General features: G+C 38.2%; 3 protein-coding genes across 3 annotated transcripts; all 3 read right to left on the bottom strand.

Annotated features, from left to right (window-relative positions):
* Positions 1-18,571: 18,571 nt before the first annotated feature.
* apoc2 (apolipoprotein C-II) lies at positions 18,572-20,158 on the bottom strand. The gene is made up of 4 exons (XM_005938231.3): positions 20,065-20,158; positions 19,727-19,786; positions 19,164-19,323; positions 18,572-19,080 (listed from the first exon to the last, which is right to left on the bottom strand). Exons 2-4 carry the CDS (start codon positions 19,773-19,775, stop codon positions 18,996-18,998), a joined length of 294 nt encoding a protein of 97 aa, XP_005938293.1. The 5' UTR covers positions 19,776-19,786; positions 20,065-20,158; the 3' UTR covers positions 18,572-18,995.
* A 2,058-nt stretch (positions 20,159-22,216) lies between these two features.
* Positions 22,217-24,009, bottom strand: apoa2 (apolipoprotein A-II). The gene is made up of 4 exons (XM_042226997.1): positions 23,892-24,009; positions 23,623-23,667; positions 22,910-23,141; positions 22,217-22,654 (listed from the first exon to the last, which is right to left on the bottom strand). Exons 2-4 carry the CDS (start codon positions 23,663-23,665, stop codon positions 22,498-22,500), a joined length of 432 nt encoding a protein of 143 aa, XP_042082931.1. The 5' UTR covers positions 23,666-23,667; positions 23,892-24,009; the 3' UTR covers positions 22,217-22,497.
* An 862-nt stretch (positions 24,010-24,871) lies between these two features.
* Positions 24,872-25,897, bottom strand: apoc4 (apolipoprotein C-IV). Its single transcript, XM_042226998.1, has 3 exons — positions 25,588-25,897; positions 25,411-25,495; positions 24,872-25,213 (listed from the first exon to the last, which is right to left on the bottom strand). Exons 1-3 carry the CDS (start codon positions 25,592-25,594, stop codon positions 25,021-25,023), a joined length of 285 nt encoding a protein of 94 aa, XP_042082932.1. The 5' UTR covers positions 25,595-25,897; the 3' UTR covers positions 24,872-25,020.
* Between the last annotated feature and the right edge of the window lie 1,943 nt (positions 25,898-27,840).

Below are 27,840 nucleotides of genomic sequence, written 5' to 3'. Positions count from 1 at the left end.
GTGTGTGTGTGTGTGTGTGTGTGTGTGTGTGTGTGTGTGTGTGTGTGTGTGTGTGTGTGTGTGTGTGTGTGTGTAAACAGGAAAAACTTGGGTTGAGGTCTGGACTTAGAGCCATTCTGTTGTAGATTTGATGCTGTGCTTGTGATCATTGTGATCATTGTCCTGTTGCATGGTGTCATTTGGGCCAAACTTTAGCTGCCAAACAAATGGCCTAGATTTGACTCTCCAGTACTTTGGTATACATAGGGGTTTATGGTCGACACAAGTTTCCCAGTTCCTGTGGCTGATGTAAAAAAAACAAAAAAACCCCAAAAAAGCAACAACACATAAATCGAGTTGGTAAATCGTGTTTGTGCAAATGTGGTCAAACATCTCCACTTTGGCTTATCTTGTGGTTTGTTCAGATGCATATTTGCAAACCCTAGCCTCAGTGCTGCTATGTGCTTTTTAAAGAAGAAATAATTTCTCCTGACAACCTTTCCAAACAAGCCATAATTTTTGGGTCTTTTTTATGTTTCATTTTTATTTATTTATTGACTTATTTCTGCAGTTTCTCTGAGCCTTGCACAGCCTGATCTTGAAGTGTATTTGCTGTGGTGTTCAGTCCTGGGAAGATTGGTGACTGTCTTGAATGTTTTCAACTTATGAATGATCTTTCTCACTGTAGAATGGTGGACTTCAGATTATCTATAAATGGCCAAATAACCCTTCCCAGATTAATGGGCAACAACAGCAGCTTCTCTAGAGTGCTTGCTGACATCTTTCCTGCTTGGTATTATGATAAGACCCATCTAAATACTGCAGTCCTCCATCCAAAACGTCTGCATTTCCTGAGGTGCTCACACTTGCTGATCATCAGTTCATTAAGTATAGTTGATTTACTGGTATTTATTTTGTTAATTCCTATGGGTCCAGTAAGATTGTACTATTTTTCTGCATATTGGCTTCATTTTTTTTAAATAAATTGACATAAAAAGACACAGTGTAAACTTGCAGTGTTTTCTTTTTACCTGTATTTACCTTTGTATTAATTCCCTTATTTATTTACCTTCCCGTAAAATTTACAGTTTAATGTTCATTTTTATTTATCTATGCAAAACTCCTGCATTATTTCCCCCATTTCTTTCCCCACAAAGTCCCTTTTCTGCTTTATTGTATAACCAGTAACCCATTCAAAATATGTCATAGTTCAGCTGAGAAACTGGACAGTTCTAGATGGAACCAGCATAGCCATAATCTTTCTTTTTTTTGGCAGGTTTGGTCCTCCATACCGTTACGGTATACAAAGACATAAACAGACATACACTGCGTTATTCAGCACTGTTGAGATGAATCCAGGATGAACAAGACTCCAGTGGCAACCTCACCGGCGATATGTGCTCCATCATCCTGCATAATCAGCAGCACACATGACCCCCCCAGAGCAATAAAACAAGAATAAGATCAGCATGTATGTAGAGATTAATAGGGGACTGCTTGCACCAAGGGAAGAAGATAATTGATAGCGAGACTTCAAAAAGCAAAGAGGACAAAGGGGGGGAGAAAGGTAGATGTAGTGAGCTGAAAATAGATTTAAAGGCAGGATGGGGTGGAGAGTGAATTGAAGGGAGGAGATGGTGTAGTAGGCAGTTACTGCTAGGATGAGAGGAAATGAAAGTAGTGATTGGTGATGAAGGACAAAACAGGATGCCTTGTAAAGAGGTCATAAATCTACATTGGCTCCAGGCTTTAAACAAATATGGGCTTTAAAGGAATAAGGGGGATAGGAGGAGGAAAGGAGAAAAAGCATGATAAAAATGAAAGCGCTTGTGTTAAATGTTTATCTCTCGCAGTCCTAAGGTTTAATATCCTGTGTGGCCTGACTCTGTTTACTGTCTCGACGCAATGATGAGTCACAGAACGTAGAGCTGGTACCTGTGTATTAAGTGCGTGTGTGTGCATATACTTGTGTGAGTTTGTATTTATTTGTTGTATTTCTGATACGCATCTCACCGAGAGAAAGATTTGTTTCATTGATTGTATCAGCGAGCGTGCTATTAAGCCAAATAGCGGCAGATCCCCCGCCGCTTGAGTTTCAGCAAGCGTGTGAGTACGTGTCACTCAGCAGAGCCGGACCACCTGTGGGATGTTTAGTTATTAAGGCACAGCTGGTTGTATTTTAATTTTAATTGGTTTGGCAATTTTGTGTTTAGTGTGAGGGAATGAAGGACAAGTACAATAGACAGAGATGAATTTCCAGCTGAGTTTATGAGCTGAAAACAATAAATATGTAGAATCGATGTGTTTAAACAAAGGTCTATTTTGAAAATTTCACTTTCTCTATGTTTATCTATTTTAATGGAATGTTGTGCTCCATGAATCAATCCATAAGGGTCAAAGTTCACTTACATTTTTCCATGACAGCCTAAGTCAACTTCACGATTTAGTGCAAGTATTTAGACAGAAGGTCAGGACTATTTTTAAGCAGAACTGCTTAAACTATTGGTCCAAAATGGAGCGAGAGGGAGCGTCCTGAGACAACACAAATCCCTCATGTGAAATAACTAATGGTGGTCTGCTGGTGGTAGATAGTCATGTACTCTTCCTCCTTCGGAGAAAACTATTTTGAATCTATAAGCATTAGAGTCTAAAAGCCTGGGGTCTGGGATGCATTTTGCAGCCCCAATTCACATTTTTCACTCAATTTTTCAGTTTAACAACTTGAACCATTAAGCATAATTTTATATTATTACCTTTAAACAAAAGCAAATGTTAGGAGCACACAACTCATTACTATGATATGATAATAACCCATTTTTGCCTCAGATAATTTGTATGTGCTTTATAGAGGTATTAGGCTGCACATAACAGGAAAAATCATGTGCTCATGTTATCTCATTATTATAAGGTTCTGACCCCATTAATATGATATTACTTTTTAAATCATACATACTGCACTGTTTTTTTTCTCTGATCACTTTGGTTGTCACCTCATATTTAAGTACTTGGTGTATTAGTATTTAGCTTAGTGTTATTGCTATTCTTGCTTATTATTGTTATTACACATATTTTGGCTTAGTATTAGCCAACTAGTGAGATGAATGATTAACCTGGTGTATTGCTCCCTCTCTGTTGGAGGAGGGAGGATTCCAAAAGCAAAGAAGTTCAGATATCTCAGGATCTGATGGTAGGATGGAGTGTGGAGTGGAGTGCTGCATTGATGCAGTGTTAACAGTAATGTAGGCCAGACCTTTGTAGTGAAGGGAGAGCTGAGCCGGAAGGCGATTTATCAGTCAATCTTAGTTCCCACCCTACATTCATGAGATTTTGGTAGTGACCCAAAGAATAAGGACACAAAAACAAGATGGCAAAAGGAGTTTCCTCTGTTGAGTGCTTGGGCCCAGCCTTAGGAGCTTGGTATCTGGAAGGGAGCTCACTGCTTGTTTGTGTCAAAAGAAGCAGGTGGGGTGGTTTGGACATCATCCCCCCTTTAGAGCATGGAAGTCAAATTCATTTTACATCAGGGCCACATACATCCCACTCTGATCTTATTGGGCCACACCAGCGAAACTTTCATCGCTGTCAGCGTAAAGAAGCTGAACTGTATATTTAATGTCTAAGACATCTTAATATAAGAAAAAGTACAATTTCAACTTTGTGTCTCAGTTTTTCCTCCATGATTAAAAATGCTGCTGTAATAAACGAAAAATCTGTTAGCATGACTCTTTGGGCTTAAATTGTAAGAAATAAAAGTTGTAGCTGATTGATTAACAAACAAAGAAGCAAAAGCTTGTCAAAATGCACAAGGAGGAGGCCTTTATCAGCAGGAAAAGTTGTTAAATGTATAAAAATAAAGTTAAAAGTCCATAATGTATGCCTTCATTCACATTTTCCATCCAATAGACCAGATTGGAGTCTTTGCTGGGCTGTTTCTGGCCCGGGAGCCTTCTGTTTGATAGCTCTGCTTCAGAAGATCTCTGGGCACATCCAACTGGAAGGAGATCTGAGGCTAGGCCTACAAGTCAATGGAGAGGTGATATATTTCACTTGGCTTGCAAGCACCCTGGGATGCATCAGAATGAACTGCAAACATGTACCTGGGGAGAGAGATGTCAGGAGTACCCTGCTTACCCACCTACCACCATGTCCTGACTTGGATTTGGATAAGCAGAACATGAATGAATTATCCAGACTTACTTTTTGTTAAAACAAGGCTAGTACCTGGTTAATCTTTTTGGCATATGTATATATTCGTTGACCTAATAATTACATCTTTATTATCGCACCAATAACCCACAGTTAGCGTCCATTTTAAAACCTATAAAACAGATTATCTTTAGAGTAAAAACTCATAATAAACTGCACTAAGACTAGTTTTCCAACACACTGAAATACTGAGTAATGTTTTAAAATACTTCCAAGGCAGCTCTGTTAGTATATTCTTACACATACTTGCTGGGGTTAAAGAACTGCTGAGAGCAAAAAAAAAAATCCCCTGGGAAAGAGTCAAGAGAAAGTAGGAGGGAGTGAGAGAAAGAAAGCGAGAGAGAGGATCAGAGAAGAAAGTTGCTGTTCAAAAGAGGGAGAACAGCCCGAAGGAACTGAAGAGCAGCTGTTGAGAGTTTCTCCTCTGAGAACTTCTTTACATTCTACAGGCTCCTCCCATCGGCTAACATTACAGCACGGCAGCTGTCTGGAGAGTAACGCACACACACGCGCGCGCGCTTGCACACTTGTGTTTTCAGTGATCGTCTGCACTTAAAAACACATCAGTGCACACAGAAACTGTACTTGTGTGTGCTAAACCAGAGCTTCTGATATGGCTTACACACCTGGAGGGAGGTGGACCTGTATAGCATAATGAAAGACTCCCATTTGACCTTGTTGCTCAACACTCACTGCAGATACATATAGAACACACACAAACACACACTTTCCTGAGGCCAAACACGCAGTAAAAGTGATTGCTTTTGCATCACCCAGCAGCAGAATGCCAGCTTATATCACTCCATCACTCTCCTATATCTCCTCTTTCCATTTCCATTACACATGTACATGCACACACTCACACTGAAAACTGCTTGCTGCTCTTGTGTGTAAAACAATAATAGCAGTGACAATCAGAGTAACTTACACCTTATAATTACTATATGCTCTGCTGACTTACCGATGAAGCTTTGCAATCGTATCCAAGCATGTTCTCCTTTTCTTACACTCGTGTATTCTGTCTTGTGTATCTTGCTACCATATTCAAAAAAAGGATTTAGTGTGTGTGTCACTTTTTTTTAAGCAAGGGCAACGGTGTTGAGCGAGACGAGGATAGGATTATTTATACCCTATTTTCCATTTTCAGTCTCAGCCTGTTTTATGTTCTTTCACAGCTGTGACCCTTCCCACTACCTTTACCTCAATGGAAAAGAAAAAAAAATACTCACTTCCTAGTGAAGAGAGAGCCCTTATTATTACAGAGCCAGAGGGTCTCTGCCAGCAATGGAAAAGACAGGAGTGTTTATCACTTGCAGCTCCTGTGTCAGTGTGTTACCACTGTTAAGGTTTCTTTTCTCGCCATCTCCAGTTTGTATGTAAGTGCACTGTGAGGTCACTGGTATTTCTCCCAGCTACATCCTTATCAGCTTACTAGACCGTTCTACTTTATTTGATGCTGGATCACAGGGCACAGCTCTGCATAAGCTCACATATAGAGGGGGGAAAAGGGCAATGTATATAAATGCAAGACTGAGGGTTTTTTCTTCTTCTTTGATTTGGGAGATATTTTGCAGATTCTCAAATATTATAAGAAGCGTGAGTTAGAGTCATTTATTTAACTTTGCATTCCACAGTTTCTCCTACCTGCTCCTTGCACTGCTTTGCGGTCTCATTTCTCATGCCACAGAATATAAATGCACTGTATATATTTCTTCCTACTCATATTAGTCACAGCCTTTGTGCTCTGTCAGGCTGTCTCTTCTTAAATTTTGTAAACTGTATAAGTGTCAGCTATTTTTCTAACCACTTGCCGGGTGGGGTCTAACATTCCTTGCTAATTGTGTTTGCCCAACACCCCACCCTCCTCTCAGAGTGTGCATGCGTGTTTTTTCTTTATGCTTCATTGTGCAAAATAATTTATAAAATTGCCAACAAAGCATCCGACCTTTGGCTGCGGTAATGAAAAAGGTCAGGGTCATATCCCTGGATGTTTGTCCCATCATGAATGTGGCACTGTGTCTATAAATCTGTATATTCTTTGCAACATTTGCTCTGCTGGCAAAAGATGTGGCACATTATTGATTCAATCTATGCCCAGCTCATGAAAGATTTTATATTTGCTGTTTTAGCCCCCAGGGGAACAGACTTTTCCAAATGGAAAGCTATTGTTGCACAGGAAAGGGTGCAATTTACCCTTGTGGCAACAGCAGTAGCAGTTTATATAAAATAAATAGAAGTCGGCTGTTATCGGTGATAACATGGCGGCACAGTTGTACAATAAAATCACAGGAAAACGCAGTCTGCTGCAAATATGCTGCATTATAGATGTGAAACACAAATAATGCTGATGTGATTGTTATTCTGTGACAGGAAATTTGCTTGAACTGGCCTACAATAACAGCCCAACTGAGTAAATTTATATCTTTTCCTATCAGCAAAAAGAACCCAAATCAACAATATCTCATTCAGCATGTTCATCTTTTATCTGGCTGTCACAAGATGCCTGTTTTGTTGTTGTTGTTGTTGTTTTTTTTAATCAGAAATCAAAACAGCAAAAATGTAATCCGAATGCACACTCAGATAATTCATTTTAAATGTTGTGGAACGTGCTGTTTTACATTTTGTGAGAGATGTTTTGCAGTTGGTAAACTTGTATAATTTGGGAAAGGATTTACTATATTCATTCTTACATTGACATCTTTTCTTATTCTTTTTATAGTCTACACCTATTGGTTATTTGTTTAAATCAACTGCTACAGACTGGATTATGGCACATTAAGACATCTGAATGAATAGTAATATATAGCACATATAGCTGGGGAAAAGGCCTCACCAAGCCATGGAACTTGTCAGTTAATAGATCCATTTTTATGAGTCTCTGACAATGGCAGACTATTTTGAACAGTGGTTATAATTCCTAAGTAGTTAGAGGTTTTTTGTAAAAACCCATTGGATAAAAACTCAAAGTGTTCAATTACATATTGAGTGTTTGATTTAAAACCCATTGTGGATTTTACTACAGAAACTGTGTCTTTCTCCAACAAACTGTCAACTTAATGTTGTTTACAGCAGGACCACTGATATTAACCCCCCTCAAAAACTCCTGAAATCACGAGTAACAATCATTTGTCGAACATGTCTTTTGTTAACTTTCAAAAATGAACACAATTTGTGGCAGTTCCAGTCCTCCGTGGATGTCTTTTTTTCTGCAGGTCGGGACTTTCCAGATTTGCGGTGATATATGAGTCGACTTCTTTGTGACAAACCTTTCAGAGAGCCGCAGCATAGCTCAGGGGAGTTTGTCGGGCTTACCTGGTGTTAACCATCGGACCATTATGTATGTGGTGCTGTGCGTGTGACACAGTTTGTGTGTCTGTGTATGTGGAAGGTATGAAATTACCCAATTGCTGTGGTATTCAGCAGCTCATACAATAACATGTTGCATATTTGTTGATGGATGTATTTTCTGCCTTGTTGATGTAAAGCGTGCCTTCAGGTAAAGCTTTTTTCCCTGTATTTCAAAGGCACATGTACATTTTCTTCCCTTCGGGACACACTTACAAACATGAAACAACACGTTCTGGTTTTCTACAGAAGTGTTAACAAACCTACCAGAGAAAGAATGTTGCATTAGAAATATAAGATCGTAAAAAGGCTGAATGCATTGCTGTGTATCCATGGCAACGGCACCAGTCTAGTGCAATGTGTTTTTTTGTGTTTTTTTTTTACAGAAGTGTGTGATGATTACAAGTGAACTCAAATGCAGTCCCTGCGGGGTTTGCCTTTTTGTATGCAGTGCTTCCTTTTTTGAGAAAAGCAATTACTGAAATCCATGTCTGTCATATCACTGAATGTGTGGGCCTATATAGGTGTACTAATGCATTAGAAGAGTGATCACTGTTTGATCTCTTTCTTCCACATCCCAGTTTAAGGCAATACATGATCACTAGATGCACTTCCATTACTTCATATGTGCAGTTGCAGCCTCATGCACAAAAACAAATACGATCAGTTATTGCTCGCTTTATTCTTTTCATCTGAAGAAAAGTTGGTTTTTATAACACAAAACCACATTGAGGCTTTTGTTTGTGCTCTTGTGCTCTGATAAACAAATGTGAAAATAATAAGTAAATTTTTAGTGCAGGAATTGTTTTTGAATTTTTTGCCAAAGCAGTGATGTAATATTGCAACTTGAACCCATGCTGAGCATATCCAACACATGGAGATATTGTTTTTCCTTAGAAACTGTTTTATATCGGCTTGCAAAGAAACTTTATTATTTGAATACATCTGAAACCTCTTCACTGGAGCATTGGCTAAATGATTTGTCATACCCTCCATCTTAGAATTTTAAATAGGTTTTCCCTGCAGCTTAAATTGGATTATTTGAGGCAAGATTTGGTCGCACTTTATTGCTTTTCTAGGGGAAAACAAATCGATAACAGTGTGAATAATAAATATCATTGTCTATCATTTTAGAGAAACAGTGGCTTTGAGATGGAAGTATATTTTACTGTTTTTGTTTGCCTATGTTGTAGCTTTTACTGAATTCTTAAAACTTAGCATTAAACTGGGTTTAGTCAGGAGTTGTGTATTTGCTGTTTTTGGGTCCTACTGCATTGGTTTTACCTTCTATAAAACAGTTTAAAAACAATGATTAAAGTTATTAGGGTGCACACAGATTTAAAAAATGATTATTAGGAACACTCAGATTGTCAGGTCTTGTGTTTAGTAGTATTCTTTTAGCACTCTAGGCTGAATATTGAGTCTCTGCTTTTATGTATTCATTCATTTATTTGCAGAGCACTTTGCAGCAGCATTTACTAAACTGCTCATGTGCACATGCTCATTTAAATTCACAATAAATTCCAGTATAAATGTTTATGTATCTTTCTGTCTGTCTGCCTCTCTCACATGGACACCCACACACACACACACACACACACACACACACACACACACACACACACACACACACACACACACACACACACACACACCAGGGTGTGTGTGTGAGGCTATAAGCGAACTCCCTGCTTCACTGTCATGCTAACAATGATGCAGGGAGTGGGAGAAAAGCTGAGTGAGGGATGTTGTGTATGCGTGTGTGTAAGATAAGATAAGATAAGATAAGATAACCTTTATTAGTCCCACACGTGGGAAATTTGTTTTGTCACAGCAGGAAGTGGACAGTGCAAAAGTTATGAGGCAAGGTAGCAGGTTTGAGACTGATAGCCACAACATTCATTATCCCATCAGCTCCCTTAGTAGCACCATTCACACACACACAAACATATGCATTAACAAAACATGATTTTAATCACTTATTCGCTTACTCATCCACTCTTGGAGACACGTCCCACACCTTTGCCCACACCACAGCCCACACATGGATGTGAACACACAGACACACTGCTGCCGCTTAGTGTGCCGTTGTAGCTATTAGGCCTGCATCATTAAAGCTCTTCAGACTAATTATCTCCCCCGATGAGCCGAAGGTCTCAATGGGGCGACAGGGAGAGATCCAGCATGATTGACTTGGCCTATGCTTTTCTCAATGAGCCATTAGTCTAGTGCAAGGAAACAAACACACACACACACACACACACACATGTACACACACAGGCTTGAGCTAATGCACTCCATGTCAGCTTACCATATTCATTTACATCTCTGGGAAAAAGACCTGTCAGTTGTAAGGAAGCGTAATTACATGATGGAGGGATGTGAGTGTGAAGGTGTGTGTGCAGTGTGCACTTTCTCTCAGTTTGTGAATGTGCAGTTCAGTGCATGTTTGCCACTTTTTGCTTCTCAGGAGCCAGGTGCCACAGGGGAATGCAGAGAATGTAAGCTGGCGATGAGTGATGGTGACAGTTTGCCAGAGAAACAGTGCAAGGGAGAGAGAAGTCTTCCTTTACTCTACAGATATTGTACCCACCACTGATAAACTCTGTCACACCCCAGGAAAAAGATTCCCCCATATGAATCATTGTTCATTTTAATTCCCTCATTAATCAGTTTATACCACAGTGTTTGGGCAGTTGAAGATGATATTTGTTTTCAATGTGGGCCAGCCTTGCATGCATGAGTTATGAAAGCCCCAAGAGAGAGTAGGAGGTAAGGAGGACCTTTTGAAATTGGGAAATAATTTATAGAATGTAGCAGGGAGTATAGCAGGAAAGACAAGTGTAATGGTTAACTATTAATAAAGGTATGCATATTAGAGCTAACTGGGCTTAGAGAAACAATTCCACAGTCTGTTAATCAGTCAGTGATATTTATGTTACCTGCACAACTACTGATTGTGTTGGCCTATTAAATTCTAAGTGGGAGAACAGGAAGGTGCATTTGACCTCTTCAGGCCAGGAAACTCCAAGATCTCAAGTATGTTTCTGTACAGCAAACAACTTTGCTACTTTTAAAGTTAGTTGCATTATGCCATGGTAGGAATTGGTTATGCAGTTTTATTTATGTATGTGTGTTTGTTTGTGTGATTTTGCAAATCCCAGTGATTGTGATACAAACAAAACTGAGAGCTACATAGATGACAAGTGGCTGCTTAGTTTACAGGCATTCGCTCTGGAATGAAACGATGTCATAATTACAGATATTCATCAACTTTTTATTTTGCCTCGCTGGATCCAAATTTGAATTTTTCCTTTAGTTTCTGACCAGGTACCTGCATTCACATCGACTCACTAATGAAAATAATGCTAAACCTAAACATAAATGGTAAATATGGTCCTTGAACTGGATAAGCGGAAGAAAATGAATAGATGGATGCTAAACATCACAACATTAGCTTTGTGACTGTGAAGATGTTAGCATAATTACATTAGCAGTTAGCATAAATTACCATAGTCCCTGTCCCTTACCATAGTCGCTAGCATTGCTGTGGATTCTCTGCACTGTTAAATTCTGGATAGAATATGGATATTTGTACCTTAAAAGATGCATTTGGCTCTTATCCAGCATAATATTTCAGGCATTCCTGCTCTACTAGAGATTTATATGCAAGTGGTTTAAAGGAAGTACATTTCCTGAGGCTATTTGACCCATTAACAGTAAATCTGTGTCACGTTAAGGTTGATGTTGTTTTTAGCTGGTTGACCTTGTAATATCTCAACATGTTTTTTTAAAACAAAAACCACTTTTAACTTTTTAACTTTTGACCTGCCACATTTAGGGTGCAGTGAAGTAGTCATTAGCTGAAAATATTCTAATGCAAAAGGTTTTGTTAGTAGACGCTCATGAAAAATGTTGTATTATCTTTTCTGTTGCATGAGTTTACCGAGCCAAGCCTAATGTTTGCTGTTAATGACGTAAACCCTCTGTATATATGCCCGTTAAATCTTACTGAAAGACCTTGATTCTCTTTATTTGAAGAGAAAATTGAAGGTTGAAACTGGAGTTTACAAAGAAGGCGCGGGGTGTTTGCAAAAGCACATATGATAATCTGTTTCAGTTGACAGAGAGTTCAGGTAGCATCATTATTGATGCTTGGTGCTTCAGATCTTCAAAACACACCAGAAACCACGCCTTGTTTGGGGGTAGGTAGACTCCAAGCCTCCAGACTGCATGTTATTTAGCATTCTGCGTAGAAAGCCACCTAAAATATATTTGGTGTGAAATCCCATGGGGCTTGAGGTTTGCTATATTGAGTATCCAGCCTGAGGGAATAAGTGAAGTTTCTATTGTATCAATTACAAAGGCAATTAGTGACATAGCAGCTATTACATCAATTTGGTTTCAGTCAAATCCCCCAACATTACGAACAATGGCTATCCAAATTGAAAGAAAGAAGCAAACACAAACAGCGGCTTCAAATCCCCATGCAATTAATATCACACTGCTTTCTAAAGTGACATCTCAGCTACCAAAGTCAGCCCCCCAGTTTGCTTTCTGTGTCCCACTGAGGTGGGAAAAGAGAAGGAAGGGGGGGATGAGCAACGGGAGGGAAATTTTAAGAACAGATGGCAGAGTGGCCCCTATGTTCAACTGCCTGGGTGATTATGGACACAGCTGTCAGTCACTTCACATGTAAGTGTGCGTGCGTGTGTGGGTTTGATTTTGTGTCAGTACTTGTGTCTTTGTGAGTGTATTTTGTGTGTATGTGTGTGTGCCTGTAACTCCCCCATGTGTTCTCCAGTTTCTTTGTTCTCAGTGTGTCTTGGTAATGTTGCATTGCAGCTGCGTGTTTATGGCTGTACATATTTCTGAGATATTGGTGTCTTGACAGAGCTCAAATGCCAGATCAGAGTTCAGGCAAAACATTGCAAGGAATGTAAGATTCAGGTCACCTGTCCACACTTTGACAAGCTCTCTCTCCCTCTCTCTCTCTCTCTCTCTCTCTCTCTCTTGCTGTGTGTGCTTCTTTATTACTGGGCTTTACCCCCATCTAGTGGTGCTTCATGTTACTGCCTTTGGATCAGTTGCATAATGTGCTGCACACCTCATTATCAGGCAAAGTAAGGTTCACTTAATTGGATTTTAGTGTCATAAATATAATTGCAGAGTTTTTAACATGTAACTGTACAGTTTGTTTTCAAAGTACAAAGTACATTTCAGTCAAAAACATAAATGTCTGCTTGCTCTTAATGACATTATGTTTACTTAATAGTTGGAAATTATTAAGTGTTAAATTGGTACAATTGCATGAAATTACGTTTGTTGGTCAGTTGTGGCACCACAGCTCCAGCAGTGAGATATAACAGTGGGATGGAGTATCGTTATTATGACTAACAGTGCAATATGTACAGTTACAGAGCCAGCAAATGGAAGAACATTATAATGCATGTATAATCATGTCCCCAACCACCTGACAAATGTAATTTTAACATTTGCTCCTTTTTTAACTCCGTAAGAAAAATATATGGCTCTTTAGCTGCTAAATGTTCCACTATAATCACCAGTCGGTTTGTCTGCCTGCAGTTTAGCACAAGAAAGGTAGTGCAGTGTGAATTTATCAGATCAAAAAAGCTGTGTGCTTCAGTTTAAAACTACAGCAATGGGAAAGTGAATCAAATGCTATGGACTGTAAAAAACATAAATAAAAAAAAAATGTTGATCCGAGGGAGCGGAACTGGGTTATAATTCTCTTTGGATGCTTCACTATGGGCACCATCTTTCATATTACACATTACAGAATTAGAACTGTCATTTACTTTGATCTATTATTGATATAAGTATTGACGAGCACAGCTTTAAGTTTATGATATTGAATCTGTTTTTTGTTTTTCACAGCATCAACATAACTTTCATTTTAGGGTAATGTTCTCCTCATGGACCAAAACAAACTCGCACTGTCATTTGTATAAATCACAGGTCCAGTTTACTGCTGCTATTACATAACAACAGAGGTGGATTTATGCTGGTGAACAACACTTAGCTGTGGAAAAGTTGCTGAGGAAATATATGTGATCATTTGTACCAAATACATATATATGAAATGACTGGAATGGGAGCTTCTGGACTGGATCAGTCACTGATCCAATCCCTAAGAGCAGGAGTTGTATTTATAATAGTGCTTTTATCTGCAGATAAATGTGTCGCTCTGCTTCCCCATTCATGCCATCATCCCTGGAGTGGTTTCAGTTGGCAGAGGTGATGTGTAGCCATCCATCACACGCTTGTTCCAAACAGTGTACATGCACAGCTTGGTGTCAACCCAGTTGACAGTGGGGTCAACCGGGTTGCTGCAGCTTTGGTTGTACCATTGCACACTCTGCAGCTGGTGGTCACACACCATCACACTGCCCATTTTCTTCTGGGGAGAGAACACAACTCTCTATTGGGGCTTTTTACAGGAAACAGATGCAAATAATTTAATTAAAATGAAATCCAAATTATCTGATACTGCAAGAGACAAATGACAAATTAGAGTAAGTGGTGCAACAGAAGTCAAGGGAATGAACATAGCTGTGTGAATGGCAGCTTTCTGAGGTTCTGGCCATGCTCACCCAGCAGTTATCTGTGACCATGAATGGGCCCCAGTATACAAACTCAGGCAAAGTGTCCATGCAAGTTTGATCATCCACAACAGGTACAGTTATGCTCCTCATGTGGTGAGTGGGCTCATCTGTTTCAGAGGGACACCCTGGATTTCTACCAGGGTGAACAATAACAATGCAGTATTTGTGGTATAATCTATGCCATCTCTTATCAAACGACCTATTTTTTGACAAAAACTTCCTTCATTTTATTCAGAACGTCTACGGATTGCTTCCTATTTTTATGCATTGCCACTTCTCTCACAAGAGCATGAGGTCTAAACCTTGAGTAAATACTATTTTCAAGGTCTACCTCTTTTAATTAGTCCTGATCACTGACTGGGCATTTTGGCAGGCAATTATAAACTCCCCTGATTAAAGAAAGCCATGATTAAAATAGAATGTTCATGCCTTGTTAAAGCAGCGATGACCAGAATAATAATGAGCTTCATAACACATACATTCCCACCTGCTGATGAACCCAACATTCCCCCAAAATATACCCACTGAATTGTGTATCTCCCCAGATTAAGCCCAAATTTTGTGCTTTCTGCTCTGAAGGTACTGCTTGTTCTCTGGTGTACTTATTTTGAAGACAGGTTTACAAAGCTCAAGGTTTAGAAAGTAAAGAGTTCAGAGAATCACTGAGTTACAAGTTACAGGGACATCACTTGCTCTACACTTGTAAAACCATACGTCATTTTTTAAAAATTCAGCTTTTTGCATGAAATAGACAGATAAGAAATCACATGATGATTAGGAAGCTTTAAGTGTGTCAGTAGGTGGTTTTTGTGACCTTCAGACAGAAGCTATTTCTTTATTTGATGCTAAGCTGATGTAAGCTGGCTGTTGCTTTATACTAAGTGGACACGCTTAGGAGCTTAAGAGTCTTTTACTGTATATCTTGTCAAGAAGGTAAAAAATACATTTCCCCAAATATTTTCCTGTTTGTCTGAAATCAAAGACAACAGCGGCTGAGAGCTCCTCAGTCTCATATCTTGCTGTGTCTGTTTATGGCAGTTTTTCTTCACTACAGTTTATGGTAACAAGCCATGGGCCTAAAATGAGTACTGTTTACTTTTGAACCAACTGAAACCCTATGTAACATAATATACAGCTACAGAGAGGATTAAACTGTTGCACATCGATTGTATGAGGAGGCTGGATTGAAACAAAGTACTGACACTGTTAATTCATTCACAGATCAGGATCATGTTCCATATATATGAGTCAGATTTGGACACTGAATAGACCAGTGGGGTCTAGCAGCTGGCTTCCCTTCATAGTCTGATTACAGAAAGAAACACCAATTAGTTAATATGTCTTGTTTACCTAATCAAGAGTTCTTATCTCACTCTCAGTAAAAAAGTATATAGAAGCTCATTTCCCAAATTGTTTAAAAAAAGGAAACTCCTGGGACATTTAGCTAAAAAGCATATTTGAGGACCAGATTAAAAGGGGAAAAAACAGCTTATCTGCAGCTATGCTAAATTCTTAATGAGGGATAAAAGCAACAGTATCACTTTTAAATCCACTTACGCTGATTTGCGATAGTGGAGCCCTAACCACTGCCATGGCAAGTCTCCCCAGGCAAGCAACAGGTCAGAGAAATAGGCTGCAAATAGGCAGGTTCAGCCAGATGTACAACAACTTAGACTCTGGAGAGTTGAATGGTAGGGACTGTGAATGATCCCAAAGTAACATAAATGTTCTGCTCTGTGCCTTTGTCATGTTCCCCAAGACATGCAGCGGTTTGGTAGGATGTGCAAAGGACAGAAGAGAAAATCCAATTTATTATGCTCAGGCAGACTTCTTAGGCCACTGGGAGGAATAGGCCTGTGACTGAAGAACAGTGAGCTTTAATCAGACATGAACAGCAGGCTGATGAATGTGATTTAATTAAGCAAAATCCCAATTGGGATTTGCAGCAGTTCTGTCAGCATTATTGAGGCTTTCTAACACTGACTACGTAAAACCAAAATGACAAAGCTGAATACAATGACTGATTGACTCATCTGACACAGACAGATTACACGTCCTCTTAAAATTACTTTCCCATTTCATCAAATATGATTGTTTGGTGAAATGCCGCTGAATTCATTCTCTGCCATTTCCAATTTGGTTTTGAATGACTTCGATTAGTGACGATAATTTCTTAACAAATCCGACCAATAAACCAAAAATTATCTTTTTAATTTTAAGGTTTTATTTGGCAAAATCATTCACTAATAAATATGTGGCTTCACAATCACCCAAGGTTACTATGCAGGATATTTGTCAGATCAATAGACATGGCAGGGTCTAGACAGAGGCTGGGACATCTTGCTGTCCCTCAGGGGAGCTTCTGTAACCCGTCAAAAAGATCAAAGAGAAAATAGAAATGTCCTTTATAATATTTATTCCCTTTATTATAGACACAAAATTGGAAATATCTACCTGTGAGCCTAAATATATGGATATAATGACCACAAGGGGAGATTCATGCTGTACATATTTTTTGCAGTTTTCTTCTGTATAGTCTGTAGAGGCACTTTGATCAGTCCTTATTTTATTTTTTTATATATCTGCAAGCTTTTTAGGGTTCAGTTGGAGGAACAGACTGCTTTATCACTTTCCAGCACCACTTCCTGCTCAGCTGTAACCTTTGTAACAATGTTATCAGTTCATTTAGGGTGATATACTTTCCTTCCTGTGCCAATTTGTTGCTTTCCTGAAAACCATAAAAAGACTCTTGCCTGTGGTTTATCACATTTTTTATTCAGATGTAACAGATTCTAGTTACAGCTTTTGTGTTCTTTGGTCAAGTTAATATCTTTTATAACATACAAGACCTGCAGGACAGGCTCTTTTGGCTCAGTGGGCAATATTAAAGCCATTTTTTAAGGTTAGGCCATGCTAAGTGGACTCTATAGCGGTCAGTGGTGTCATAGATAAATGGGAAAAGCTTTTGCAATAGTACAAGAAGTAATAAAAAAAAGAAAACGTTTTTTTTAAAAAAAGACAATACGACTGGATTCCCGCTTCTGTTTATAAATGGAATATTTATCATATCATTTCAAAACCCTTAAAATACTGCATGGCCTCTTGGGAAAACAAAGTGTGTTTATAATTTTATTTTGTCCTTTAAGTCTATAAAAAAGATATCAGATTTGTTTTATCAGTTAATTACATGATCATTTGTAGATATTTATAAAAATCTAAAAGATGGAGATCTCACACAGCTTGTTAATGTTTCATGAACTTTGTTTTGTGGAAAAAAATCAACATTCCAGGCAAGCAAATCACTGACTGTTTGACATACAAACATTTGATATGCATTTTAATTATCAATACATGTTTAAAGCAAGTGGAAACAGATTTTTTCCAAATAAAAGCTGGAATTGAAGTTCCTGCATTTGAAGCCACCAGCCAGCCGGGGCCTTTCTGTGAGGAGTTTGCATGTTCTGCCTGTGCCTGCATGAATTCTCATTGAGTACTTCAGCTTCCTTGCACAGTCCAGCGACATGTGTGTTAGGCTAATTGGAGATTGTAAATTCTGCTGGGAATCACTGCTCGTCTCTATGTGTTAATAACCCTGCAATTGACTGGCAACCTGTCCAGACTGTCACCTGCCTTCACCTTATGTCACCTATGATAGGCTGCTCCCATTATGTGAGCCTCAATTGGACAAGAAGGTTAAGAAAACTAATGGATAGAGGAGAAAACACTGCAGAATGCAGCTCCTTTCAGGCTCATCCACTCTGGACAGATCTGTATGCATGTTCAGTTGCAACTCAAGGATCTGAAACCATTATTTTAATATTAATATTTGTCTATTCTTTTTGTTCCAGTGATTATAGTCATTGTAGATGAACCAGGAGTGGTAGTGTTGGATCACTGTAGTCCTTAAAACCCACACAAATGTGTAATTTGTTCTGTGCTTCTCTGATGCAGTTTAGATCCTTTGCAACAACTACACAAGACAAGATTCTTTAAAGCAGATTTTTTTTTTGCTTGGTTTGTTTCTGTTGGTAATAGCTTCAGAAGAAGCCGCATGTTGTAGATTTGTGCATTAATTAAAAATCACTTGCTCTTGCATCACTGATTGTCAGTATCCATAAAACAAACTTCAGAGTCTTTGTTGTTTATTCATCTCTGTCAATTTCCCGCCGCTCACATTTTGCATGTTGTTTCTTTTCATCCATTATTAATTACAACAGAAGCCTCTGTTCTTGTGCTGCCTGAGCCGATAAAAGTCTCGTGTCTCACTGCAGATTCGTTCAGACAAAATCACGACCTTTTGCATCACTGAGTTGAAAGATGACACCGATCTTACACAAACAGACGGGGACAAAATGGGCTGAATTTACTACATCAAACACTTCACAAAAATACCATGTACCAACCACAGACACCTGTTTATGTTTTTTTCAGTATAAATATTTTATTTCAAGATATAACAAACTGAAATTTATTCAGAGATGCCATGGTACTGTGAGGAAACAAGCATATCAGCAGGTGGTAGCAGATCTTAAAATGCTCCCTTTCTTGTGCTTGCCAAATTCTCATGTCCATTTTCTCATTCCAAGCTCTTAGTTGTTTTTCAAAGGGCTATAGTCCCCATTGGGTGGTTATCATTATTTACCTCCAATGCAGTGGATTGAGAAAGTGCTACAAAATGCACCTCGTCCATTGTGTTAGAGAGTTTGACACTTGCGTGTGGGGAGAGTATGGCCAAGGACAGAATGTAAAATGAATTCTGAACCTTTCTTGTGTAGGTTGAAAGTCCTTACACAACCATGTAACGTTGTGGAGGTCATTGGATAACTTTTTTTTTCACTATTAATGGTGAAAAATATGGTAAAGCTGGTCCTGTGCAATGCCAAGATAGGTGCTCATAATGTTGGAAGTTTCAGTGTAAAGATTCCTGTGGTAAAAACACAGAATGAGAGCAGTTATAGATTAAAATGAAAGTTTTTTTGAATTCATCTTAATATCAAAATGTCTTACTTTGCCTTCTCCTCCAGCTTCAGGCCTTTGATCTGTTCCAGGTAATCACTGGCAGTGTTGACCGCACCTGCATAATAGGACTTGACAGTATCTGTTATTTTTGTGATGGTCCCTTGCTCTTCCTCATCAACCTGCCTCGGCACACGGAAGCTTTCAGCACCTATGCAAAAACAGGCCACATTAGTTAGAGGGTTAAAGACACGAGAGGCAAAAAAGACAGAGAAGAAGAAAAGTCTTTCACCCTAATGTCTTCACTTAAAACAAAACTTCATTTCCTGCTAAAGATCGTGTGTCAATGCATTCAATAGCTTTTCTATATCAGAATATGGGATGTGAATTTCAGTTTTAACCAAAATGAAAAACAAAAACATATCATTTAGTCATCTGGTTTGTATCCATTTTCTTGAACTGAATGTGCTCATTATTACTCTGTAGAGATCTCGCTTATGTTACAAACAGGTTAGGATTGAAAAGCTTAAAGTTTTATTATCACTGATTCATAAAAACCTCCTGGTATATTATATATTTGTGTTGTTGGTTTTACTCTCTGAGGACAAACTTACTGAGTGCAAAAAGTGCAACAAGCACAGTGATGACCAGCAGCTTATTCATGGTCCTTGGATCTGTGAATGTAGAGGAAAAAAAACATTTGAAGCTTCCTTCTTTCCATCCACTAGGGTGAGACATTGTCCAAGATTTACCCACTCATCCAGCCGATGTGTTTGTTATATTAACTGTGCATATATGTTGTTTTAGTCCACTTCTAACATTAAAACACAGAAGATCTCCCCAAATCTCCCAAACGGTTAGGTCATCTTTCGGCTTTTTCTCATATACAGTGAAACAGCATGCGTCTATTTTAAAACTGCTCAGTAAATGAATTAAAAGTGTTGGTACTCACTCTATTCCTCTGCAGAAGTGACTGTGAAAAGAAAAAAAGTAAGAGGTAGTGCCGGCCCAGCCTGTTTATATAGGAGTGTAAAAGTGGTGACTTGTTGCTCTCAGAGCCAAAGTGCACTCTGTGGGAGATAAACCTGGACTGCTGTCAGCTGTGCGTTTTTTTGGAGTGGTTCATCATTGTGTCTTGATAAAGCAGATATTGGGATAATGCAAATACAAGGATAGTGAATAAAGCGTGACAAGGTACTTATAACAGTGGTAGCACAGCTGTGGTCAGGAGTGACTTTTATAGTATAGACTGAAAACAGCATTGTAGAAGAATACTGACAAATAAATGTGGCCCAGTCAATTCTTTTCCATTGATAAGGTCAGTATCAGCAGACTGTTACTCCTTGCGCTGTTCACAGTCTACATAAGGAGGCACTTTAGATTTGTATAACAAGACTCAGTCATTCATGACACACTGCAACAGTCCCAAGTCCTTTTAAAATGGTCCAAAGTCTAAAGTGTGCTGAACACGTCACCCACACTGATTCTGGTTATGAAACAGTTAGGCCGCATTAATGAATATATGGTGTTGCATTGAAAACTCTTAAGAATTTATTTATTTATTTATTTTGGGGGCTTTTTTTAGAACAAAAAACAATCTCTTTCCACTCGTCTCTTCAAAATCCTTCAGGAAAGGAGAAGTTTGGTCACAGTTACATGCGGAAAACATTGAATCCCCATCTTGATTCTTCTCAATTTGAAATGAAAATACAAGTCTAAAGCCGGCTGTTCATGTTATGTTGTTTTGTCCTCATGTGCTCTTTATTTCCTATTTTCCCTAATAATTATAACATAATAATAATATTCATTCTTGAGACAAAATCTGTCTTTTTAGCCTTGAGGCTGTGGTTATATATTAAAGTAAATATTGTGGCTCTGGGTAATAAGTGACAGTTTCTTGCTTGCCATCGGTGAACATTTGGTGAACAGAATTCAGAGTCCAGACAGCTTTGTCAATATCAGTCACATGCTTTTTTTTGTTTGTTTTTTAGCCAGAGCAAAAACAATTTTATGAGGAAACAATTTCAAATAAAATTCTGACCTACGGAAATATTTGTGAGATGTTTAGATCTCTTTTTGGAGAAGACAGAATTTGCCAGAATTCACGAGGGGACAGGTTTAAAAACATTTCAGTTTGTGCTGGGAATAATTGTTAATGTGACAAAAAAAACTGTTTTATCTCTTTTATTTGTTGGAGTTAAGAGCTTTCTCCTGCGATGTCTACATGTTGATGGAGGCCTAAGTAAACATTCAATCCAATCATGTGTTCCAGTCTCACATGTCATGTTGTGTGCGACCCCAAGAACTCAGGTCAGTTGAGTGCAGCTGTGGGCAGCAGTGGGGTTCAAACTGTTTGAGAATTTGCACTTTTGATTCAATCCAACTGAATAAACGCTCATCTCGGCATGGTTATTGCTGTAGCTGAAAATAACGTTGGTGTATCATTGCATTATAAATTCAATCAGTGATTTCTGCTATCATGCCGTGAACGCAGGAAGAGTATTTGTTTGCTGCTCATATGAGTAGAATAAGGCAGATATTCCACATGTTCTTGCAAAGTGCTATTCAACAGTATCAATATTCAAATTATGGAAAGTTAATTCAAATAAAAACGTCTGAGATTATTGTACAGTCCTCTGTAGTAATTTTAGGTTAACAATCAATTTATGTAAAGATACAAAAGACACATTAATAATGTGTTTTCAGTATTTCTGGCACTAAAAAAAGTTTTCATATGGGATTATACAAATTCACTATTCAGGGGACAGAGTTTGACTTATTTCAGGGTATTAATGATATTATTAGCTTGTGTTTAAAGCACCAGCTTTTCATTATATTTCCAGTTTTATCAAGGGGACAGCTCACTGCAAAACCACAGTGAGTAAAAAATAAACCCATGGTGTTTAATTGAGTTTTCTTTTTAAATTTATGTTGTAATAAATAATGTGTTTTCTTCATAATTAAAAGTATGAAATGTATGAAAAAACTCTATACATACTTTAAAAGATACATTAGAAGATTAGGAAATAACAGAATTATCAAAGCCTAGAACTTTTTCCTCGTATCATAACAGGAGAGGATCTGAGTGTATATGAAGAAACATATTTCACAGAGTTTTCACTTCATTTTATTGAACACGCCCACATTACATACACAGTCACACACAAACTCTGGTTAGTGTTTCAAACATAAAATACTGTACATGCACAATTTGCATATGTGGTGTTGACATGTTTTTCATGGTTTTAACTCTGCATGATTGGACAAGTATTTTGATTTAAAAGAGGCAAAGAATAGTATTTGTATTCTTCTTCTCCGGTGTAGTTACTATGACCTATCATCTAACAAGGGCTGCTGAGAGGCAGTTTGCTCCAGTTGGTCTTCTTTACTCAGCGGGCAGGACTTCGTCCAGGACTGATTTAGCGTGGTCAATGCCCCTGCCCAGGGTGATGCCAATGTGGGGCCGCAGGTAGTGTTCATAGACACCCAGTGCTGCTGTACGAGCCCTGTCCACTAAGGGAATTGCTTCCTGACCGATAGCACTGATGAAAAGAGGAAAAATGAATGATTTTAAAAGTATCCATGATTAAAGAATTTACCAAATAAATCAACAAAACCATAAAAACTGTCTGTATGTGTTTGTGCTGAAATTGTGAAATCTAAACGTTAATTAAGTAGCATCTAATAGCAAATTATGTTTCAAGTAATGACATTAGCAGCTTACAAAGGTTTATTTTCTTTTGGAGCCGCCTGTGAAACATTAAGCGTTACTAGGATAGTTATAGGTGAAAACTTACGAGGCAACTTTCACAAAGGCTTGGTACTCAGGCTTGCTCTGCAGATTTTCAGCAAATTCCCTGACATCCTGTGAACGCTCATTGTCACGTAAGCCCTCCACAACGGGAGTGGCAGCAGCGTGCACTTTGTTGTAAAAATTCATCAGTCTCTTCATGAATGTGGCTTTGTGGGTGTTATATAACTCAACCATTTCTGGCGATGGTTCGGGAAGTGCACACAGGCTCATAGAGACTGGAAGGCAACAGAGTTGAGATTTTTAGAGAGAGAGATGAGAACTAGTACTATTAAAACAGTTGCAAGTAAATTCAATAATTACTGGTGTATACACATGTTAAAAAGAGACAACAAAAAAGATTAATTGTTGCACTAAACTGTTTGGGGGTTAGTGTGTAAATTTTTATTTAAAAGCCAAATAAAAACTGTCCCACATATCTTGGCACCTCACTCTCAGTATCAGATTTCCTTGGTCAGTATTTACATTTGAAATTTTTCTGCTACAGCAGCTCACTATATTATAAAATTAAGCACTTGTGTTGCATGTCAGCTACATATAAATACATGCAATATTCATCCATGACGCAGTGTTCATTAAATCCCTGAGTGCAATAAAAGCATGTTAGACTGGGCCAATCAAACATCATTAAAAACAGTCACATCAAACTCAGTTTAACTTAACTGTTACAGAACATTTAAGGTTTACAGGGTGCCTTACCCTGCAGCACCAAGATCAGTGCAAAAACATATTTTGCATTCATTTCTGAAAGACAAAAGAAGAAAAAGCAAATGAAATTCACATTTCAACTTATTGCATTGTTTTCATATTTTATCAACTTAAGATCATGAACAAGGTGATTAAATTGCTAACATTTAAAGCAAAACTGCATTTCCTAAATATTTCACGAAAAGCTGTTTTAGTGAAATCTACTCTGTAGTTGCAGAAGAGAAGCTGCAAGGGCAGCTGCAGGAAGAAAAAGGGATTACCTGCTGTTGCGTTGGATGCACAGATCCGAGAAGTGACAGTCTTCTCTCAAACCGAGTTGTCTGTAACTCAGAGCGCACATCTGGACAGGAAGATATAGGGGGGGACTGCAAACAAACGTCATCTGATGAGCATACACACACATGCTTGCATGCACATGCACGCAAACACACACACACATACACCTACACAAAGTCCAGTGTATGTGACATTCTTTAAATGCAGAATGTGGAAATATGGCTTAGTTGTTATGTAATCTTTCTGAAATGTACGTTTATCCTTATCCATATGGCAGGATGCTCTGTGGCACTGTGGAAGTTGCATGTTTGCAGAATGTCATAACAATTACACCTCATTTTATAGAAAAAAACTAAAGCAGCTCGTGTGTCTGTATCTGTTATGACAAAAGATAATGTTAACTGTATCTTGATAATCAGCACTTTTTTAACAGCAGATTTTATAGTGTGTACTCAGATATTGGTGTCAAATGGTCAACAGGTCAAACATTCAGAACCTGCCCCAACGCATTGTACTGAGCAATGGCTGCTGGGCATTCTGCCCTCACCTTTCACCCTAATACCCTGCCAGCAATGTGATCAGTTCTCTTTTCAATAGTGTTTTAACCCCTTAGCAGTCCTATTAGTCCCCTAAACCATCCAATGTCCCGTGGGCGGTACGTCCGACTGCTAACAGTTTAAAAAGGTTTCTCCTCTGTATATCTTCATCTCACTGTTTTCTTTTTCTTTTTAACCTCATTTTTCACATATCCACATGCATCCATTTAATGCTTGAGATTTGTTTTACTTGTCGATTAATGCACCTGTGTGTGACTTGTACTCACGTAATCAAGAAGACAAGCTTTTCAGCTTCGATTAAAACCAAAACCAAAATGTTGGTTAATCGGATTCAGTTGGTGTGCTCTTTGTTTAATAACAACCAAACAAATACAAAAACTCTAAAACCTGCAGCAGAGGCAAACAGATATGTTGTACGGATATTTATTAACAAATCATTTGATTTTTTTATGCATCATACATTAGTACAAGCCTAATGATAAACATTAAATTATGATCACTTCAGCAGTGAAGCCATGACGTTTAGTAAGAATACTGATTTACTCAGTTGAGTGAGTTAATCAACTTGAGTTGTGTTAAACGGTGTGTAGTGGCCGATGGTAGTCTGAATCCTCTCCCACACTGAGGTTTTGACACCAGAGGCCCATTCAACATAGCTGTCAGTCACCGGTTGAATGTGGTCTTCATAATAAGCACCAGCAAAGCCTTGTGTTAGTGCCCCAAGCGCCAGGATTTTATTTTTGGCTGCCCTGTGAGATAAAAGCAGCAAAGTACATATAATACACAAATAAATATGTTATTGTGCAAACATTTTGACACAATAAGTGAAATCAAACTAAATATTTTAACAATTCTGATAATTTACTGATCATTTACAAAGAGTTCTAGTCTGAACTTATGAATGAACTGCATTCAGTGGTCAACAGGGTTTTTTTTTCTGAAATACCTGACCCTCTCTGCCAGCTTCTGCAGCAGTCCTGGTGAGTCAGGTTCTTTTGTGGGCTCTATTTGGGCCAGAAGTGGCCCACATGCTGCAAAGAAAGATGCTTGTCAGTCAATTAGAACAAAACAAAACGTGTTTAGAAATGACAGAATCAATACTGAAGATAGTATAAAGTCATACCTTGCATTAGTAAGAAAAGACTGAAAAAAAGTGCTTTCGTATGGGGCTGTCATGGAGAATTAAAAAAAAAAACATACATCATAACACTTCATGATATTGTTATTAATATAACAGAACTCTTTGTCCGCACAGTCCATATGCAGTTCACATTGGATGCAAAAACAACAAAGTTCTCAGCAGATTATATCAAAACATACTGGTTCTTTGTCTTTGACAGGTACAAGAAAAACACAGATTTCAAAATAAAATTTGTCAGTTTGTGCATTGTCATTAAAACTACCATGATCAAAAGAATATATTTTACCATTTCCTCTGGCTCTGGTCAGCAGGAGTTAAATGAACCAAATGTTATCTAGCCACTTTATTTGTATTTGGTAACCTTGGCAATGTGAACATTGGTCCTGATCGGATGATCATTCATCAGGTTTTTTTTTTTTTCTTTGATTCACCGGTAGCAAATCAACAAGTCTTATTATGGTTTTATTTTCTCCCTAATTTGACTTTGAAAAGTTTTGTTGTCTTAGCTAAAAAAAACACTCACATCTGACAGGGCATTCAAAGACATCTGAGTTAAGTTTTAGTTGAGGTAGTTAGTTTTATACCTTTTTGAAAGATGGAACTTTTACTTGTTTGGGAAAAATTGGTTTAATCCATTTAACACAGATCTACCATTTACAATGTGTTATGATTTGTCTTTCATGTTAAGTATCACTGTGTTACAATATGAATGTTAGTAAAATCTTATTTTTTAAAATAAAGTCCCAAACTCTTGGGATCTTTTACTAATCAACCAAAGCTGAGTTCCACCACTGAGCAAATACACTTTGGTTTAGGTATCTCTATTTTTGGCAGACGTTGATATGCGCTGTATTTACAGAGAAGTCAAAGTCTGTCTTACAGCACCACAGATTTTAAGTAAAAATCTGGAGCAAAAGGTTCAGATAGACAAACATTTTCAGCAAAGCGAAGCATTTCTGTGGGCAGAGTCCACCATAAAATTGATTTTGTGTTGCAGTCCTCAGAGTCTGCTCTTCCATATGGAAACAGCTCAGCACTAATGTTCAGATTATGTTTCATAAGAGCACTGTACTCACAAACCTGGTCTTGCAGCTGTCTAAATATGCTGGATCAAAATTCTGTTGCCCTTGTCTTTAAACTGCCTTATGTTAAACATCTGGACAGTACAAAGAAAACATTGTGTATGTGTGTCCCTGAAAAGGCTGCAACTTAGCAAAAAAACAGAAGAAAAACTATTACAATGCAGAAAATGCCTGTTCATAAGGTACACCAAGATAAAAGTGATGTATAAACAGCGTTGCAAAAGATCTCACCTTCAAGAACATTAAAGCTTTGAAACTTTACCTGACATTACCTTAAAGTGAAACTAATTTCACAACAATTTCAAACAGGTGATATCAATTGCGTGCCCATGTCTGCACCAGCAGCTGACCTCTGTCAGGTTGTTCTCTTCAGGGAAACAGAAATCAATGAACTGGAACAACTTGCTGATTATTAACTCATCATAAACAGTGGCTTTATCCCAGGTGTTGTGAAATGCACAAAGCCATGTTGGCACTTGACCTTTGCTTCAAATTACTGACACAAATGGATTAATATCTATTAGATGTTACTTGGTAGCCTTTGAAAAAACTAGTCAGATTTTTAGTGGCCATTGGTAGACAAATACATAATTCTCCAAATTTAGTTAGACATTCCACATATGTTAATGGTAGGTGATTAAAGAAGTTCATATAACAGTGTTTAGGCCTGGATTCTGGAAGTACTTCCAAGGTGGTTCACAGACCTTTTGTTGTTTTTAGAATGGACAAAATTGGAATAGTGTAGTTATGTGTTTCTATAAAAAAACAAAAATAATCTGAGCAGACACTTTGAAATGATGTATCAAAACAATATTGCCTTTAGTCACTTGATACTCCAACCAGTTTTTTTTTTCCATTTATCTATTTATTTATTTTAATCAAGTTGACAGTCTCTGGCACTTGATTGAGATATATTTTAGATAGTTTATTTTATTTAAAATAAACAGGGCACGGTGGTTAGCACAGTTGCTGCACAGCAAGAAGGTCCTGAGTTCAATTCCACCCTCAGGCCGGGGTCTTTCTGTGTGGAGTTTGCATGTTCTCCCTGTGTTTGCTTGGGTTCCCTCCGGGTACTCCGGCATCCTCCCACCGTCCAAAGACATGCAGTTTGTGGGGTTCGGTTAATTGATTAATCCAAATTGCCCATAGGTGT

This window comes from Haplochromis burtoni, unplaced genomic scaffold (genome assembly GCF_018398535.1).
Source record: "Haplochromis burtoni strain Fernald_Lab_line unplaced genomic scaffold, NCSU_Asbu1 Contig_237, whole genome shotgun sequence".
In the NCBI taxonomy this organism is placed as follows: Eukaryota; Metazoa; Chordata; class Actinopteri; order Cichliformes; family Cichlidae; genus Haplochromis; species Haplochromis burtoni.
The sequence above is the reverse complement of the archived record's forward strand: the minus strand, read 5'-3'. Positions and strand labels throughout refer to the sequence as shown.

Bases quoted from the DNA above. Each gene is read 5' to 3' on its own strand.
- apoc2 (XM_005938231.3), bottom strand. From the start codon at position 19,775: ATGAATAAGCTGCTGGTCATCACTGTGCTTGTTGCACTTTTTGCACTC. The intron at 19,324-19,726 runs GTAAGTTTGTCC...GTTTTTGCATAG, and splicing joins TGTTGCACTTTTTGCACTCA to GTGCTGAAAGCTTCCGTGTG. The intron at 19,081-19,163 runs GTAAGACATTTT...TTTTTACCACAG, and splicing joins AAGCTGGAGGAGAAGGCAAA to GAATCTTTACACTGAAACTT.
- apoa2 (XM_042226997.1), bottom strand. From the start codon at position 23,665: ATGAATGCAAAATATGTTTTTGCACTGATCTTGGTGCTGCAGG. The intron at 23,142-23,622 runs GTAAGGCACCCT...GTTGCCTTCCAG, and splicing joins ACTGATCTTGGTGCTGCAGG to TCTCTATGAGCCTGTGTGCA. The intron at 22,655-22,909 runs GTAAGTTTTCAC...TCTTTTCATCAG, and splicing joins GCCTTTGTGAAAGTTGCCTC to TGCTATCGGTCAGGAAGCAA.
- apoc4 (XM_042226998.1), bottom strand. The intron at 25,214-25,410 runs GTATTTCAGAAA...TTTATCTCACAG, and splicing joins AAGCTGGCAGAGAGGGTCAG to GGCAGCCAAAAATAAAATCC.